Genomic DNA, 17,473 nt, shown 5'->3' with positions numbered 1-17,473 from the left:
TTCCAGTTGACCAAAATAGATACACATTTTGCTCAGTGGAAACTATTATTCTGTAATTTTGTCCTCTTTTATTTCATCATCCTAGGACACAAAGATGAGCTTCTATAGTGAACATTTCTTTCTAAATTTTGTCTCCTCAGTTCCTAACAATTTGTAGGAGGCTATTATAATGTAGTTATATGTTATATATATATATATAATAATGTAGTTAAGCCATGGGGATATAGACAAGAATTTTGATGTTACCTAGCTTTCTAATTAAATAGCATTGCCTTAGGAAGAATGGCTGGTAATTTTTTAAATCTGGATACCTGGATTTGTTCCCTTTTATTTTTATGTAAGTAGCACTTTTTAAAAAGTTATTATTAGAGTATTCTAATTCTTATTTTACTAGTCTCTTTTACTTTGTACATTTCTGGATTGTGTTTTCCTGTATGACAATTAGTTACTAAGTTACTTGAACTATGAAATGGAAAATTGCTGAAAGCAACATATTAGAGTTTATGAGTTGTGCTCATTTGATACCTCCATAGTAAGTTTCAGAGAAACTAGTTGGTGATAGCCCAGAAAGTGTCATTGACAGACTATTTTAATTAAAATGGCTATAAGCTCTCTTTTAACAAAAATGCAAGCTTTAGTGAATTAGAGGCATAATAGAAACTTAAATTCTCTACATAGAAAGCTTTGACAGGATAGGTTTAAAAGAAAGCTTTGAAGGTTCTTTTCTCAAGTCTTAACAAAGGGGGAACTATCTTGAGCCCCCTTTTCCCCCAGAATGAGATACTCCTGATTTGTAGGAAACATTTCTTCAACATGTGTACCCAGAGGATAATGAGTAAAAAAAAACAGTAATTAGATATGGTCATTGTTTTAAAGGGAACAAAAATTTTCTTAGCTTTCCATTATCTACAAAAGAGATTTCTTAGAAAGCTGTTAGTGATGAGAGCAGATTTCTCAAATAAATACTGAAAAGTGTTTCTGTAAACCACAGTGTCTACTTTCAAAATACTTTTATCCTAGGTATAATTCCTTCAGTTCACATACTGGTTAAGGATAAAATATATGACTAATTTGTGACCTAGGTAATACATTTTTGAGGAGTTGGGTAAAAACATGCCCTTAAAATATTCTAAACAAAAAGATGACTGAGATAATAAATTATTGAGCTTTTTATAATGTTCCTTATCTAACCAAAAGTAATGAAGTCTTTGTTTTTAATAGATTATATTTTTAATGATTTTAATTAATTAAAATTAATTTTAATTAATTAAAAATTTTTTTTCCATCTTTAGTGGATTAAAAGGTGAATGTGACTTACTAAGCAAAGTTGTTTATTTTTGCCTCTACTGTTACTGGGAGTGGAATGAGTGTAATGTTTTAAGCTTTGTTGGATAAAAAAAATTTTAGAATTTCCTGAAACTAGCCCTCCCCCTATCAAGCAGCTTTCTATTGATCTAACCTGAAGGGAATCAAATCTCCCTTTCCTTAACTTCTCAGACTTTGGTGAAATTCCTTTGTCTGAAGTGTCTAGAACGAAAACCTGGGTGGTGGATTCTTTGAACTGAAAAGCTAAAAACCAAAAACCCCCCAAACAGGTAGTACCCCCAGGCCTAGCAAAGCAATATAACTGTGATGTTGCTTTTTACAGCTGGACTGCAAGCAACAACAAAACACTCTGGATTCCCTGTGAGGATGGATAATGCAGTGCCGATTGTCCCCCAGGCACCAGCTGCTCAGCCACTACAGATACAGTCGGGGGTTCTCACACAGGTAAGAGCCAGCGCAGCTCGGACGCTCAGTAGTGCTGAAGTTCTCTGAAGCACTGTTGAGAATCAGATATTTGGTCCTAGAAAATGAAATTTGCTTTGACCATAAGATCTTTCTTGGTCATATTCAGGGGACTTAAAATGGAACATCTATAATGGAATGATGTACTCATTCCTAACGCTATTGCAGCTCTGCCATTGTCTTCCTTAGACTTAGAGACATAAATAGCCAGACTTTGAGAAATCATCCCCTGAGTAAATTTAATTTTGTGGGATGAAGTTAATCTTTTATCTAGATGCTCTTAAAGTACAACATGTAGCAACACTTAAATTCTAAAAGTAAAAGGTTTCCCTTTTGCTCTCTTAGTGTCCCCTTTACTCTTTGAGAATTTCATCACAGTTGAGACGTTGGATCATAGCAGAATATCTCTTCAAGTAATACATCTCTTCATTCCTTGTGTTTAACTAGGCTGTAGAAAGTTTTAAAACTTTATACCTGCCATGCAAAATGCAACTAAAGTGATCACTAGTGATCCCTTGATCACTAAGGTGATCAAGAAGCTCATGAAATATTCCTATAAACAACAGATACTGTATTTTAAATTCTGTGTGTAAATGTTTGTGGCCCATGACATATAGCAAATCCTGAAATCCAAAATCCTCCTTTTGTGAGCAGGAAGAGGAGAAAGTCTTAATACATGCCGTTGTTAGCTGAGTTTTTTAGTAACTCAGTTTCCTGATCCCCTGAATCTGGTCCAAGAAGGATTCCTGTATATTTTTTTGCTTTAGGCCATTGACATTTGACCTAGTTGGCCAGTGCTGTGCGGAGTTGGAGGGGAAAGTTGTGTTTGGTACATGAATTTTAAGTGATGTGAAACTCCTGCATATTGTTGGTAATAACTCGGGGGGGTGAAAACCCTTCTGAACCCAGATAACCTGCCTCGGTGTTTGTTTCACTCACCTGCCTAATCTACATTTCAGGGAAGCTGTACACCACTAATGGTAGCAACTCTCCACCCTCAAGTAGCCACCATCACGCCGCAGTACGCGGTGCCCTTCACTCTGAGCTGCGCAGCCGGCCGGCCGGCGCTGGTTGAACAGACTGCGGCTGTACTGGTAATTCCCCTCGCTTGGTTGTGTTACTAACGGAGTTTCTTTGGTTTCTTTCTTAATTTTAATTTTTCCTGTTTGTTTTTGTTCTGTTTTTTTTCTGGTTTTCTCATTTTTCAAAAGAAATTTTTTTAACTTAGTCTTTGCAGAGGGCATGGAAGCATGTGCCATTTTGTGGCTGTGTTCTTGCTACATCTTTAATGTCTCATTGTTTTCCTCCCTGACATTTGCTGAAGCACTCACTGTTTGACTCTGGTGTTCAGTGTGACTCTGAAAGAGTCAGATCCCTTGGTTCTTCTTTGCCAGCCTAGTGTGATGAAAGCACTTGGTGTAGCCTCAGAAGAGCTTCAGCACTGCTCTCTGTTCTCTGCCCTATCTTTTACCTTCTGAACCTTAAGAATGAAGGAGATGGCCCTTAGTTTGGCCCTGCTACAGGTACCTGGATGGCCAGAATTTGAACTCTTTGGCAAGTTAGCTTCCTTCCTTGACCTACTGTTTTAAGCTTCTAAAAGTTTTGTGCATGTAGAAATGTTTTAAGATTCTCTTGATTTATTCCTCAGTTGGTATTAATTTTCCCTCCATGAACCTATGAAGATAACTCTTTGCCACTCATGACCAGTAGCAACTTACACCTTCCATTTAAACATGTTCCCTTTAGAGCCTTTTTAGATCATATTTCATTTGTTGGTTGAAATCAAAGGTGAACTCATTTATAGGGAAATAAATGATTTTACAAATAGGTCTTTATACCAAGGTGAAAATATGATTGAAAAACTTTATGCAGGAATAACGTCTTTGTTATCAAAAGTCATGGAGAAAAGTTGTTAAATACAGCATCAAATGTAGTAGTATGGGTCTTAGAAATTAGAAAACAAACAGATAGAACTTTGAGGTATATTTCAACATTTGGAACCCTAACAGTGATTTTTGGATGTGTTTTGGTTTTTTGGGGGGAGTTAGAATTATTTATTTGATGTCCAGCATTTTATTATTTAAAAATTAAAATCAGATAAGCATTTGAAAACCTATTTGATAGTGTTGAATCCTGATATTTCCCCATCTTTCAAAGTAGCTCTAAATTTCTTTTGTTGTTTCTCAAGGGCTTATGTGAGTGAAAAACACTTTTAGAATACATATTTTTATTGCTGGGGTTTGTTTGGTTTTCAGTTTAAAAGTCTATGTCACCACCAAAATAATTCCATCATAAGCATAAATGCTGAGTATAAGGGAGTCAGATGAATTTCCAATTTGGAGATCCAAGCCACTGGTTTTAACTTGCACACCTATAGTTTTGAGGTTGGGAATGGTAGTTGACACTTCTCCTTTGCTGCTTCTCCTAAGTTTGCACTAGCCATTTGCTAAGCTTTGCATATTTTTGCTCTTCCTCTGTCAAAACAGTTCGTCGCTTGGAACGCCAGATTTCTGCCTCACGTTGAAATGTTATTTCTTGCTCTGTATTAAACTACATGCTTTGTCTTGTGCAGGTGTTGGCTTATGGAAAGACGCATGGTGTGACTTAACATACTTTTCTTATTTTCTGTTTTGTTTTGTTTTGAATTCTGCTTATGGTAGCAGACGTGTTTGCAGTTTCTCTGATTTGAAGGCTGCTTGTTTGGAACCGGTATTTGTAACAAGTGGATCTGTTACTTGCAGAAATATTTTTAAAACAGTGTGTTGATGGCGTTGCAGTTTGAAATTCAAGAAACAGAACAATATGTACTCAGGCATTGTAGGTGATTGTACTGTAGAATTCAGGTTTAAAAAGCAGACTTTCAAATCTGTTCCCTTTTTTTAAGGACATGCCACAATTTTCATAAGAAGTACAGAAAACATATTTGTTGATATCTATTGCAAGTGGCATGGCTTGTTAAAAACTACAAATAATGTATTTTGTTTCAGTGATTAGTTTTTATGTCGAGTTATGTTCCTACAAATTACACATATTTTAGGAAACTACTAAAAACAAAATATGGTACTCTGCATCTATTTCTTAAATATTTTTTATTGCCTTTAAAAAAATTCTATCACATGACTATAAATGATGTTTTCTCTTGCTGGCATAAGCTTGTTTGCCAAAGGATTTTGGCCTTTGGTCATCCACATCTGGCTCCATTTTCCAAGTACTACACTTTTAAAAAGGAACAATTCTTCTCTTTGTTTTATGGGTCAGATTGACCTGATGTCTTTTATCTGATTGGCACTCATATTTTTAAATTCCTATTTTTAATCTCAAGGGAGTTGTCTTAACTCTTTCTAGGGACATTTTTAGACCCTTTCCAAAAATATTACTCTAGCATTTAACAAGAGCTTACCTCTTTACTCTGCAGTGCAGTGGAAACTCTTAACCACAGGGATCTGCCTTTCTTTAATACCCTGGTGGTCAGGTTATGGAGGTGGCCAAGAGAAAGCAGTGCATTCTTTTTCCCTGTTTATGAGACTTGTAACCTTGAGCCCCTCTGACCTTTCTTTTTTAATCTCTGCAAGTTAACAATCTACAAGGAACTTCTTTTAAGATATGAATTTTTCTTTCATCTAAAGAAAAAGAAAAAGCCAAGAATGAGTCAAGTCTGGATCTTTTTGTGTGTGTTTCCTTACAGCAGGCTTGGCCTGGAGGAACCCAACAAATTCTCCTGCCTTCCACTTGGCAACAGTTGCCTGGGGTAGCTCTACACAACTCTGTCCAGCCCACTGCAGTGATCCCAGAGGCCATGGGCAGCGGCCAGCAGCTCGCAGACTGGAGGCAAGTGCCCTGTGTTCCTCTCTGGGAGATTTACAAGGGCAGATCCCTTAGAGAATGGGCACTTGAAGATTTGGTGAGACAGGAAGCAAATAAAGGAAAGGAAAGATTTATCTCTGTGTGAAATCCTTGAAGAAAAGAATCCATATCAAGCTAGGAGATGGAGTTACAAAAAAATTCAAATACAGGAAAACAGTAGGTTCTAAGTTCAGGAATTGATTTCTTCAGATTTAAAGGAAGTCTTATACAATTAGAAACCATACAGTGAAAACCCCCAAAGCCTTATAATCCAGGTGCCCAGCCTTAAATAAAACATATTTATTTGGTTGTTTCCATTGCTCTTCGTACCTATTTGGTCCAGTTTCTGAATGTTTTTGGCGTTCACGCTCCTCTTTCTGTTGATATAGGAATGCCCACTCTCATGGCAACCAGTACAGCACTATCATGCAGCAGCCATCCTTGCTGACGAACCATGTGACTCTGGCCACTGCTCAGCCCCTTAATGTTGGCGTTGCCCATGTTGTCAGACAACAACAATCCAGTTCCCTCCCTTCAAAGAAGAATAAGCAGTCTGCTCCAGTTTCTTCTAAGTAAGTCTCTGTTAGGGCTGATAGTTAAACTGCCAGTTTGAGAAAGAAGTTGCCTGGCATTTAGAGTGTGGAGTATAGACACTTTTGGTATGAAGCAGCAAGAAGCTGCCAAATTGAAAAGCGCTAACCTTTGGGCATGCACACAGAACAGAGGTGTCCTGGTTACACTAATCATTTCTTTCTGCTGCTACTTTGAATCCAGCCTGATTTTGGCTGATGTTTTATTTTTCTGCCCACTTTACACAGTGAAATTTAACCATGGGGTAAAAAGGCATACAGAAATAAAATCTATATTCTAATTTTGGTGTTCTTGCCCCTGGAAACCCTGGCTAGAGCAGTTTGTTTAGAACTTTTATAGTTAAATGTATTGGCTTAATGATTTGGTAAAAAGAAATCAAAGAGTTCTGGGGAAAAGATATCTATTATAGTTTGAGGGACCAAGCCTGAATGATCTTTCTTATGACTTTTTCTTGCAGGTCCTCTCTGGATGTTGTGCCATCTCAAGTCTATTCTCTGGTTGGGAGCAGCCCCCTCCGTACCACATCTTCTTATAATTCCCTAGTTCCTGTTCAGGATCAGCATCAGCCAATCATCATTCCAGACACTCCCAGCCCTGCTGTGAGTGTCATCACCATCCGCAGTGACACTGATGAGGAAGAGGACAACAAATATAAGCCCAATAGGTAAGACAGGTGAAAGTTTCCCTGGCTCTGTGACTCCTGCTCTTGGTCTTAGTCTATTGGCTTCAGACTAGTGGCTGTGAAAGGAATTGCCCTTCCAAAAAGGGCAATTTTTTTTTCCCATTTATTTTTATTAGTTGGAGGCCAATAAAAAGGGCAGTTTTGGAAGCATGGCCTTTGGTGAGTGAGCCAGAACACTGAGGTTTCCATCACTGAACACTGTCAGGTTTTCTTTAATATTACTTATGTTCATCAGTTAAGTCATTCGTTCAGTTACATTTGATGGTTACTCAGGCTACTCTGGCTTAGAATGCACATTATATACTACAGACATGATCCCCTGCTTTTAAGGAACTTCAGAGTCTGGAAACAGATACTGTAACAGAAGCATATAAACAATAGTTGATTGGAACAAGTTGGAACATATGAGATTATTTGAAATTCATGTAATTTTTTATGTGAACAGACCTCTTTGGAAGAGGTAGAGCTTTAAGTAGGGCTGCCTTCTTTCCCACCCACTGCTACATGATCATTCAGCTTAAGAATTTAAGTACCAGATTGTTTCCTTTTATCCCAACATCTTAATCCAAGTCCTTAATTGAGCAGTGAACTAAGAGAGAGTGGATACATTTAAGGACTGTGATACACACCTCTCTTGGTCTGAGCATAGTCAGTTGCCTTGATGGTTCTGTGTTCCTTTTCATTGGGTTTTTGGTGTTAGGCATATAGAAGAGGTGATAACTGTTTTGAGAGTGGTCATTGAACTGATTTGGGGAAGAAAAAAGTAAATTCTCCACATAATAATGACAAAAATTACATAACCAGCAGGATTGCTTTGACTGGAGCAAAGCCTATTTAAAATTAAGGAAAAAGTAAAAGTAGTAAGGTAGGGATCAGTTTGTGAAGAAACTTTTTTAAAAACACCTATAGTGAAAAGTTTAGTTAGATACAATAAGGAACTGCTTATAGTCTAGCAGGGTGATATGAAAAAAAAGTGGTGTTTGAAGAATACTGTTGAAATTACTGTGAATAGGAATGGCTAAGAGGCAACATAGAATAGTTAAAAGTGTATACTTTGGAGTCCAGGACAGATTGTCCTGGATCTGAATCCTGTCTTCACCACGTACCACTTGTATGACTGCAGTCAAGTTTCTTAATCTCCCTCTGCCTCAGTTTCCTTCTCTGCAAAACATGGATCGAGTACCTGCTTCATGGAAGTGTTGTGAGGATTCAGTGAGATACATGTAGAGTGTAAGAATAGTGCTTGACGCATAAAAAGTATTCAGAAATTTGTTGCCACAATGATTATCATTGTTGCTGTTATGGGAGGACTGGAGACTAGCAAAGAAACATTGCTATAAGAAGGTTGAATTTTCATGTGTTTTTCTTCTCCTCAGCTCTGGCCTGAAGGCAAGGTCTAATGTCATCAGTTACGTCACTGTCAATGATTCTCCAGACTCTGACTCTTCCTTGAGCAGCCCGTACTCCACTGAGACTCTGAGTGCTCTCCGGGGCAATAGTGGGCCCCTTCCCGAGGGGCCTGGCAGAGTCGTGGGAGATGGCCCTGGCACCCGCACCATCATCGTACCTCCACTGAAAACTCAGCTTGGTGACTGCACTGTAGCAACCCAGGCCTCAGGTGAGGATTGTCACAGCTGGAGTTGAATTCTCCTTTAATGTGTGTATCCTTAGGACACACATCCCTGCGCGATCCCTGGGTCAGGAAGATCCCCTGGAGAGGGAACTGGCAACCCACTCCAGGACTCTGCCTGAGAAATCCCAGGGACAGAAGTCCATAAGTGCAAAGAGACGGACCCGACTGAGCAACGAAATAGCAGCAACAGCTTGTGCCGGTGGTACAGACTAGTGGTGTAGATTCCCTAAAATTTTCCTAATTTAGGAATCAGTTCCTTGTAATGGGAAATTATTTTTTGCCATCAGTTTTTATTTCCCTGTGTTCATTTTTCTTGCATTAGTATAAAAATGAACTTGTGGTCTCAGAAATGTACTCACTGTTGATGGAAGAAAGTAGATAAGATATGTTGGGTGGCATGGAGAATTAGCAGGCAGTTTTTTTTTATTTTGCCACAGGTGATTCAAATTTGATAGTCCAAAAATGGGGTAATATTGAATCCTGATAATATTAAAAATGATTACAAAAGCTTTTTTGGAAAGCAGTAGGTACTTTAGATCTTTTCTTACCCAGTGGCATAGCAGTGATGCTTTTGTGGCTTGTATTATCAACCAAATTACCTCCATCTTTTTTTGTTCTATTATGCTGGGGTTAGGCTTCCTGGTTTAGTTATTGGGTAATGAAATGCAAACTGTAATAACAAACCCCAGTTTTCCTGGCTTAACATGATAGAAATTTTCTCCTTATTCACATGAGTTCCCAGTGTTCCTGGTTGGTAGGCCTGCAGTAAGTCAGGGATTAGAGCCTTGGAATCCTGAGTATCTGGTCAGAAGGGAAAAGGAAGTATGGAGGGGACACACACAGTGGTAACCTCTTTAGCCCTGGAAATAGTGAAAACTCATCACATGGCCCCCCCTAGAAGCAGGGGGGCCCAGAGAACATAGTCCTTGTCTAGGCAGCTCTTTTTCAGTGGCAACTTTATACTCTCTTTATAGAGAGGCCTGTGAATTTTTGGCATCAATATAGCCATCCCTTCCATACTTTTATAACTTAATATTTTACTGTGAATTATAATACCAGAGACATAAGCAGGGTTCTAGTTTGAGGGTGACGTGTGGTTCTGCTCCTCAGAAGTAGCCGTCCACTGCAGACGGGGCAAAACTTCCTCCTGCCAAGCTGTGCTGAGTGCGTCAGTCATGTCCGACTCTGCGACCCTGTGGACTGTATCACCAGGCCCTTCTGTCCATGAAATTCTCCAGCAAGAATACTGGAGTGGGTTGCCATTTCCTCCTCCAAGGCCTCTTTCTGACCTGGGGCTCAAACCCAGGACTCCTGCATTGGCAGGCGTATTCTTCACCACCAAGCCACTGGGGAACCCCTGAGCAGCATTACTGGGGGCTCTGTCCTGAACTGGGTCCAGAGAAAACAGTGACTCCACCAGTCATTGAATATGTGCTCCAGTTTTCCTCATGAGGCCACAGAAGGAAGCAAGATTTTGAAAACTGATCATGCTTATATTCAGCTGTAGTTTCTTAGAATTTCAAGACAGTGAATGCCTAAGAAGATACAATCTTGCCTTCCTTTAAACCCCTTTGACACCTTAATGTTCTGCAGTATTACCAGTATCTTACTCAGCTTCACATTATCATTTCTGTTCTTGTTTAATTCCTTCATACATAAAACCCTACGCTTCTTGGGAGCAGGGTCTGTTCTTTCTTGTGTTATATTTCTAATAGCACCTTAACACATTACTGGCGATCAAATACTATTTACTGAAGTGACCCTTCTGAAGACCCTCTTGGAGCTCTATAGGAAGACAAAAAGGATTAATATAGTTTTTGTTCTTCTGGTGTAAATGTAATTGAGGGAATAAGATACACATGAAACCTTAACTCTTGCAAACCTCATACAGACATGGACTGATTAATGTGGTGCCATGAGAGGTTTAGCTCAGTGATACTAAGCCCATGTCTGCTCATAACTAAGGCCTGACTGACCCTTTTTTTTAGGTCTCCTGAGCAGTAAGACCAAGCCAGTGGCTTCAGTGAGTGGGCAGTCATCTGGATGCTGTATCACCCCCACAGGGTACCGAGCTCAACGCGGGGGGACCAGTGCAGCGCAGCCACTCAACCTTAGCCAGGTAAGCGCTAGGGGCTGCTGCTTTCTGTTTGGGACCCCCCCTATTGTTGCTTTCTGGAGAAACCCGCTTCTGGCTGGATTGCTGAATAAAGCCAAATGAAGCACCTTTTGTGTTGAACAGCTTGGTGTTCCATGTCCCGCATCGTATCTGCATGTGCTGTGTCTCTTTATTCCCGCTGTGAGTGTGTTCAGGGTATACGATCCAGGTTTTCCATCAGACCTCCCGAGTCTGTCCTGGATGATTAGAGAAATGTCTGGAATTTAGAAAGCACCAAGGATACTTTAGTCCATGCCTAGTTCTTCTGCACCATCACCAGCGTTGAGACCAGATTCTCTTCTTTCATCTCCTGGGTCATAAATAACTTGAGCCTCATACTGTTTACTTGAAGCAAGGGACAGTGAAAAGCTGTCTATACACTTAATCTACTGGTTCTAGTCTTAGATGTTGCTCGAGTCTGGGGTTTGGGGCGCTTTTCCCTGCATCTGATCTTCTGATGGGTGGGGAGGGTCCCTACTCTATTTGTGTTCACTTTTTCCTCAGCTAAAATTCTGGTGCTTGTATGAAAGTTATTAGCAGTGAGAAAGTGTAACTATGAGGGTGTAACTGTGGGTTTGTGTGCACATGTGTGTGTAAGAGAGAGCACATGCAAGTGCAGATGTACGTTCGAGTTAGTGCATGTGTTTTAGGCACCACAATTCAAGAGGGATGTGAAGAACTTAGAGGAGAACAAAAGAAACAATGGCAAGGAAGAGAGGTTAGGGAAGATTCAAAGTCACTGACGCCAGAATAGGGTGAGTTGAGTCGACAGTTACTCGCTTGTAGGAGTGGGTAACCCCTGTGAACTCTTTATTTCTCCCTTTCCTCTGTCATACTGGTGAGCAAACCGCTGCTGTTTGGGCTGGGTTAGGATCTGTTCTGCCAGGAGGCAGAGGGATGGATGGCCGCCTTCTGACAGCATTGCCAGTCTGGGAGATCTGTGCTCTGGCAGCCCAGAAGCAGTTTATGTTAGAACCTCAACTCTCAAAATTGACCATTAGTGACCTCAAGATTGCTCACTCCCTTCTCCCTCCTTCCAGAACCAGCAGTCATCATCAGCTCCAACCTCGCAGGAGAGAAGCGGCAACCCTGCCCCCCGCAGGCAGCAGGCATTTGTGGCCCCGCTCTCCCAGGCCCCTTACGCCTTCCAGCACGGCAGCCCACTGCACTCGACGGGGCACCCCCACCTGGCCCCAGCCCCCGCTCACCTGCCGAGCCAGCCTCATCTGTATACGTACGCTGCCCCCACCTCTGCTGCTGCACTGGGCTCCACCACCTCCATTGCTCATCTCTTCTCCCCCCAGGGCTCCTCGAGGCACGCTGCGGCCTATACCACCCACCCGAGCACTCTGGTGCACCAGGTCCCTGTCAGCGTTGGGCCCAGTCTCCTCACTTCTGCCAGCGTGGCCCCTGCGCAGTACCAACACCAGTTTGCCACCCAGTCTTACATTGGGTCTTCCCGAGGCTCAGCCATTTACACTGGATACCCACTGAGTCCCACCAAGATCAGCCAGTATTCTTACTTGTAGTTGGTGAGCATAAGGGAGGGGAGGGGCCCGAGTTCTCAATGGGCTGTCATGAGCCCCTCCCTTACCCTCTCCTGAAACTCCTTAGCCAGCAACTTGCTCCACAGGGGCCCACTGAAGCAGAAGGCTTTTCTCTGGGGAACCTGTCTCAGTATTGACTGCATTGTTGTAGTCTCCCAAAGTCTGCCCTGTTTTTTAATTCTTTATTTTTGTGACAGCATTTTTGGTATTTGGAAGAGTTCACATGCCCATCGTCTGCAGTTACCAAGGAAGAGAGATCATTCTGAAGTTACCTTTGAAAAATATTTTCCCTCTCTGACTTGATTTCTATAAATGCTTTTAAAAACAAGTGAAGTATCTCTTTATTTAACTTTATTTTATTGTAATTCCTGGTCAGAGGAAAAATGCTGATAGGAGAACTTGAAATCTGGTAACAAGTAAGGAAAGGAAAACCATTGCTTTCTGCTTGTTTAAAAACCAAGACTTAATTGCTTCTCTTAAGAGCAGCTTGCACAAGTCTGTATTTTACTGTCTCGCATTTCTCCTCGGGATTTTACCTTTGCTAATGGGACATTTAAGCTTACAGTGTTTTAGTATTGTTTTCATGTCATGTTATATTTAGTGGGAAATTTTTATTTTTGCAAAACTGGTTACATACTACTCTGTGTTACTATTGGGATTCTCTCAGTTGCTCCTGTGTTTATTATAAAGTAGTGTTAAAAAGGCAGCTCACCATTTGCTGGTAACTTAGTGTGAGAGAATCCATACCTACCGTGAAAGCACTGGGTGTTCTTTTTAAATGAAGCCCTGTGCATTCTTTTTAAATTATTTTAAAAAAGTCTTTCTCTGATTCAGCTTAAACTTTATTCTTGGAAAAGCCATTAAGGTGGTTATTATTGTATGGTGATGGTTGTTTTATTATATGCAAACTCTCTTTGTATTATGTGATACTGGCATTGATGAGCTTTGCCTGAAGATTAGTATGAATTTTCAATAATACACCTCTTTCTCTCTTTGCCTCATCTCTCCCTTTGTTCTATGTGATTTATTTGGGGAGAAAGCTAAAGGATCTGAAATCAGATAAGAACGTTGTGTATAGCTTTTATACTTAAAAGTAGCTTTCTTTGTATGCCAGCAGCAAATTGAATGCTCTCTTACTAAGACTTATATAATAAGTGCATGTAGGAATTGCAAAAAATATTTTAAAAATTTATTACTGAATTTAAAAATATTTTAGAAGTTTTGTAATGGTGGTGTTTTAATATTTTGCATAATTAAATATGTACATACTGATTAGAAGACTATAACAAGCAATTTTTCCTGCTAACCCAAAATGTTATTTGTAATCAAATGTGTAGTGATTACACTTGAATTGTGTATTTAGTGTGTATCTGATCCTCCAGTGTTACCCCGGAGATGAAATTGATGTCTCCATTGTATTTAAACCAAAATGAACTGATACTTGTTGGAATGTATGTGAACTAATTGCGATTATAATAGAGCATATTACTGTAGTGCTGAGTGAGCAGGGGCATTGCCTGCAAGGAGAGGAGACCCTTGGAATTGTTTTGCACAGGTGTGTCTGGTGAGGAGTTGTTCAGTGTGTGTCTCTTCCTTCCCTTTCTCCTCCTTCCCTTATTGTAGTGCCTTATATGATAATGTAGTGGTTCATAGAGTTTACAGTGAGCTTGCCTTAGGACGGACCAGCAAGCCCCCGTGGACCCAAAGCTGTTCACCGGGATTTATCAGAACAGGATTAGTAGCTGTGTTGTGTATATGCATTGTTCTCAGTTTCCCTGCCGACATTGGAAAATAAAAACAGTAGCTTCTCTTTTTTACCACCACCTCTACCCCTTTCTGTTTTGGATTCTCAGCTGAGTTCTCACAGAAGCATTTTCCCCATGTGGCTCTCTCACTGTGCATTGCTACCTTGCTTCTGTGAGAATTTAGGAAGCAGGTGAGAGGAGTCGAGTCAATTAAATATGCATCCCCCCCTTTTTTTTAAGTAAGTGCAATCACTTTTAGATGATTTATTTTTTCCTTTTCCCATGTGGCAGTCCTTCCTGCGAATAGTTGACATTCCTAGTAAAATATTTGCTTGTTGAAAAAAACATGTAACAGATGTGTTTATACCAAAGAGCCTGTTGTATTGCTTACCATGTCCCCAGTACTATGAGGAGGAGTTTAGTGATGCCGCTGGTGACAGGGAACTCGCAGAAAGGTTTCTTAACCGGTGAAGAATATTAAGAAGGAACCAAAGCCTGTTGAGTCATTGGGCTCCTGAGGTTTCTTTTTAACAGCTTCTGTACTGTTGGGGCCCTTCAAACTGTGAAATTGTCCTTGTACTCCCAGCTCCTGCACGGATCTGGGTCAAGAGGAGGGTACTGGGGATGGCAAAGTTCCTGCCCGTAAAAGGTTTGGGGGGAGAAGGTTAACCCTAAGATGTGGATGTGTTCCATCTGAACTGAAGGTTATAGATTTGAGGGATACGTCTAGGACTGGTTCTTTGTAGAGATGGTGTCAAGGAGGTGCAGGATGGAGATGGGAGATTTCATGGGACCTGGTCAGCAAGCTCTGAACCAGGTTGAACACCGAGGAGCTGTCAAGGTATTTGGAATTTCTTCATTGGAAGGAGGAAGGGCTTTCAGGATGGGGCAGATAGTCAGAACAGCCTACCAGGAACATGTTGGTGTTTTTCAACTTTCTTTTCATCATTATATTGAGTTCTGTTTTCAGCACTGTATCGGTCAAGATACCCAAGCAGTTTGTACAGTTTCTGTCACGAGTATTATACAGTTTTCTGTGTCAGCGTGGTTGATCTTTATGTCTCTTTTTGCCAAACACATTCTCATTTTCTAGCTCAAAGGCAGATCTACGGAAACTTTTTTTGTTCCTTATCTTTCCTCTACAAGGGATAAGTTTTGTTGTTTTTGTAAGAAATGAGATGTGGGGGTGGGGGGGACACAAAACACTCCACTCCTGCGCCCCCCACCTTCAGTCCAGTAAGTGGATACCACTTAGGTAGGAGTCTTCATGGGGAGAAGACGGTAATACCCAGAGCTTATATTGTTACCGTAGTCACCTTACTAGCAGTGTGTGGCTTTAAGAATTTTAGAGATCTTCAGTCTTAATTTTGCAAATTGGCGTTTCAGATTTACCAAGATGGAATGCATCTGTGTCTGCTGAATGCGTATATGCTTAATGTGGCTTAGATTCTGTCTCTGGGGCTTAACATTGCTGGCCCTGACAGGATGAGGGAAGCCCCGTAATAAAGTGAGCAGCTGGCCCCGGTCACAGAGTCCTGACCTCAGACCGGCTTAAGACTTTAAGTCCTCTCAGAACTTGTATTTCCAACTTCCCCACTTCAGGGGGGAGAGAGAAAGTGGGAAGGTGCAGCCACTCTAGGCTCATCAGGACACTTGATCACTCCAGAGTTGGTCAGTGCTCAGCTAAAACCCCAGTCCCAGGAATGAGAACACCATTTAAACAGTTCTGGCCATCCATCGTCCTCCACTGGAGGGGCTAGCTTGACTGCCCTTAGCCAGGCAAGTGCAGTAATGTGTGTTTTATTCAGCATTATTACGCAGAAACCCACTGGTTAGGATGGTTTGTTTTAGGATAGGAAATGAAATTGCCTCTCAGTGACAGGAATGACCCAAGCCTGCTTCCTATTTCGATTTTTTTTTTTAAACTGATGGATGGTGCAGCATGTCTACATGGTTGTTTGTTGCTAAACTTTATATAATGTGTGGTTTTGATTCAGCTTGAAAAATAATCTCACTACATGTAGCAGTACATTTTATGTACATTATATGTAACGTTAGTATTTCTGCTTTGAATCCTTGATATTGCAATGGAATTCCAACTTTATTAAATGTATTTGATATGCTAGTTATTGTGTGCGATTTAAACTTTTTTTGCTTTCTCCCTTTTCTGGTTGTGCGCTTCCTTTTACAACAAGCCTCTAGAAACAGTTTCTGAGAATTACTGAGCTATGTTTGTAATGCAGATGTACTTAGGGAGTATGTAAAATAATCATTTTAACAAACAAAAAAAATAGATATTTAAAATTTAATACTAACTATGGGAAAAGGGTCCATTGTGTAAAACATAGTTTATCTTTGGATTCAATGTTTGTCTTTGGTTTTACAAAGTAGCTTGTATTTTCAGTATTTTCTACATAATATGGTAAAATGTAGAGCAATTGCAATGCATCAATAAAATGGGTAAATTTTCTGATTCATGTGACTGGTTTTGACTTGTGTTACAAGGGTGCAAAGAGGATCAACAATGGCATCTTTGGAGTGGCTGAATACATTGCATCTGAAGACTGGTAGAATGTTAGAGACAAGTTCCTTATTCATACAAATCTCCACAGCAGAACTGACTAGGGCCTGGTAGGGGACACTTCCCCAGAATGGAGTGTCCGGGGCCCTAACTTAAGAGCATCTGGATCTAGCCCTTTGGAAAAGGCAGAAACTTCTGACACTCATTAATGAAATTGCTTCCTACCATGTTCCACCAAACATTTAAAGTACCAAAATGAAAATAAGAATAACCACAAGATGATGCTATTTTCCCCTCCTTTCAAGCTGCACTGTTAGAAGACTAGTTTTGGTTTTTTAGAGGAGAATTTCTGATCAGATTTCTCATGATTAAAGTGAATTAAATTTCTCCTGATTTGTCTAGATTCATCACTGAGGGTCTCTGAATACATGCTATGTTCATTTGACTTCTTTTGACGTATGTGTTTCAAGACAAGTCTATCTTACAGTGGCCATTAACTCATTTGGGGCTCCTGCAGTCATAGTTGGAATATAGAAATGAGAAAACAGAAACGCCCTTTGGAGCCATAACCAAGAGAAATTATCAATAGTCTGTTCTCTCCCATTAGTAGGGAAGTCAGAGTACATTTATTTTAATTTAGACTACAAACATAAATTTTTCAGATTTTTCCCCCCTAAATGGGTGTAAAATTAGTGTGAACTCACTGAACACTCTCTAGTTTTGGTAAGATAATATTCTAGGAGCTTTCAGGCAAAGGAAGAATATATAGAATGACTGCTGTCAGACTCTCTTCCAGATAATCAAGAATTAATTTATGAATTTCTCATAAATTTTTTGTTTTGGGTTTTTTGTTTCTTTCGTTTTAATCTCAGTTACATTGTCTTTCTTAGTCTAAATCAAAGAGAGGCTCCTTAAGTAATTGGATAGTCTGTGGGGAAAGGTGCATTTTAATCATGGAAACCCTTGTA

The 17,473-nt window shown here is 40.3% G+C and overlaps 1 protein-coding gene across 4 annotated transcripts in view; it reads left to right on the top strand.

Annotated features, from left to right (window-relative positions):
- The window catches only part of HIPK1 (homeodomain interacting protein kinase 1), a 51,840-nt gene extending 35,383 nt beyond the window's left edge, over positions 1-16,457 (top strand). For 2 of the 4 annotated variants that reach the window (XM_043879033.1, XM_043879034.1), the window contains 8 exons: positions 1,649-1,770; positions 2,748-2,882; positions 5,474-5,616; positions 6,021-6,203; positions 6,680-6,886; positions 8,281-8,522; positions 10,526-10,656; positions 11,733-16,457. In XM_043879033.1, the coding sequence (XP_043734968.1) occupies positions 1,649-1,770; positions 2,748-2,882; positions 5,474-5,616; positions 6,021-6,203; positions 6,680-6,886; positions 8,281-8,522; positions 10,526-10,656; positions 11,733-12,221 (1,652 nt within the window). In that variant the 3' untranslated portion in view covers positions 12,222-16,457. Of the gene's footprint in view, positions 1-1,648; positions 1,771-2,747; positions 2,883-5,473; positions 5,617-6,020; positions 6,204-6,679; positions 6,887-8,280; positions 8,523-10,525; positions 10,657-11,342; positions 11,448-11,732 lie in introns of all 4 variants that reach the window. The other 2 variants (XM_043879037.1, XM_043879035.1) reach the window with 2 other exon arrangements.
- The last annotated feature ends 1,016 nt before the right edge of the window (positions 16,458-17,473 follow it).

The sequence above is a fragment of the Cervus elaphus genome, chromosome 20 (assembly GCF_910594005.1).
Source record: "Cervus elaphus chromosome 20, mCerEla1.1, whole genome shotgun sequence".
NCBI lineage: Eukaryota > Metazoa > Chordata > Mammalia > Artiodactyla > Cervidae > Cervus > Cervus elaphus.
Note: the sequence above shows the minus strand (reverse complement) of the source record. Positions and strands in the feature narration are given on the sequence as shown.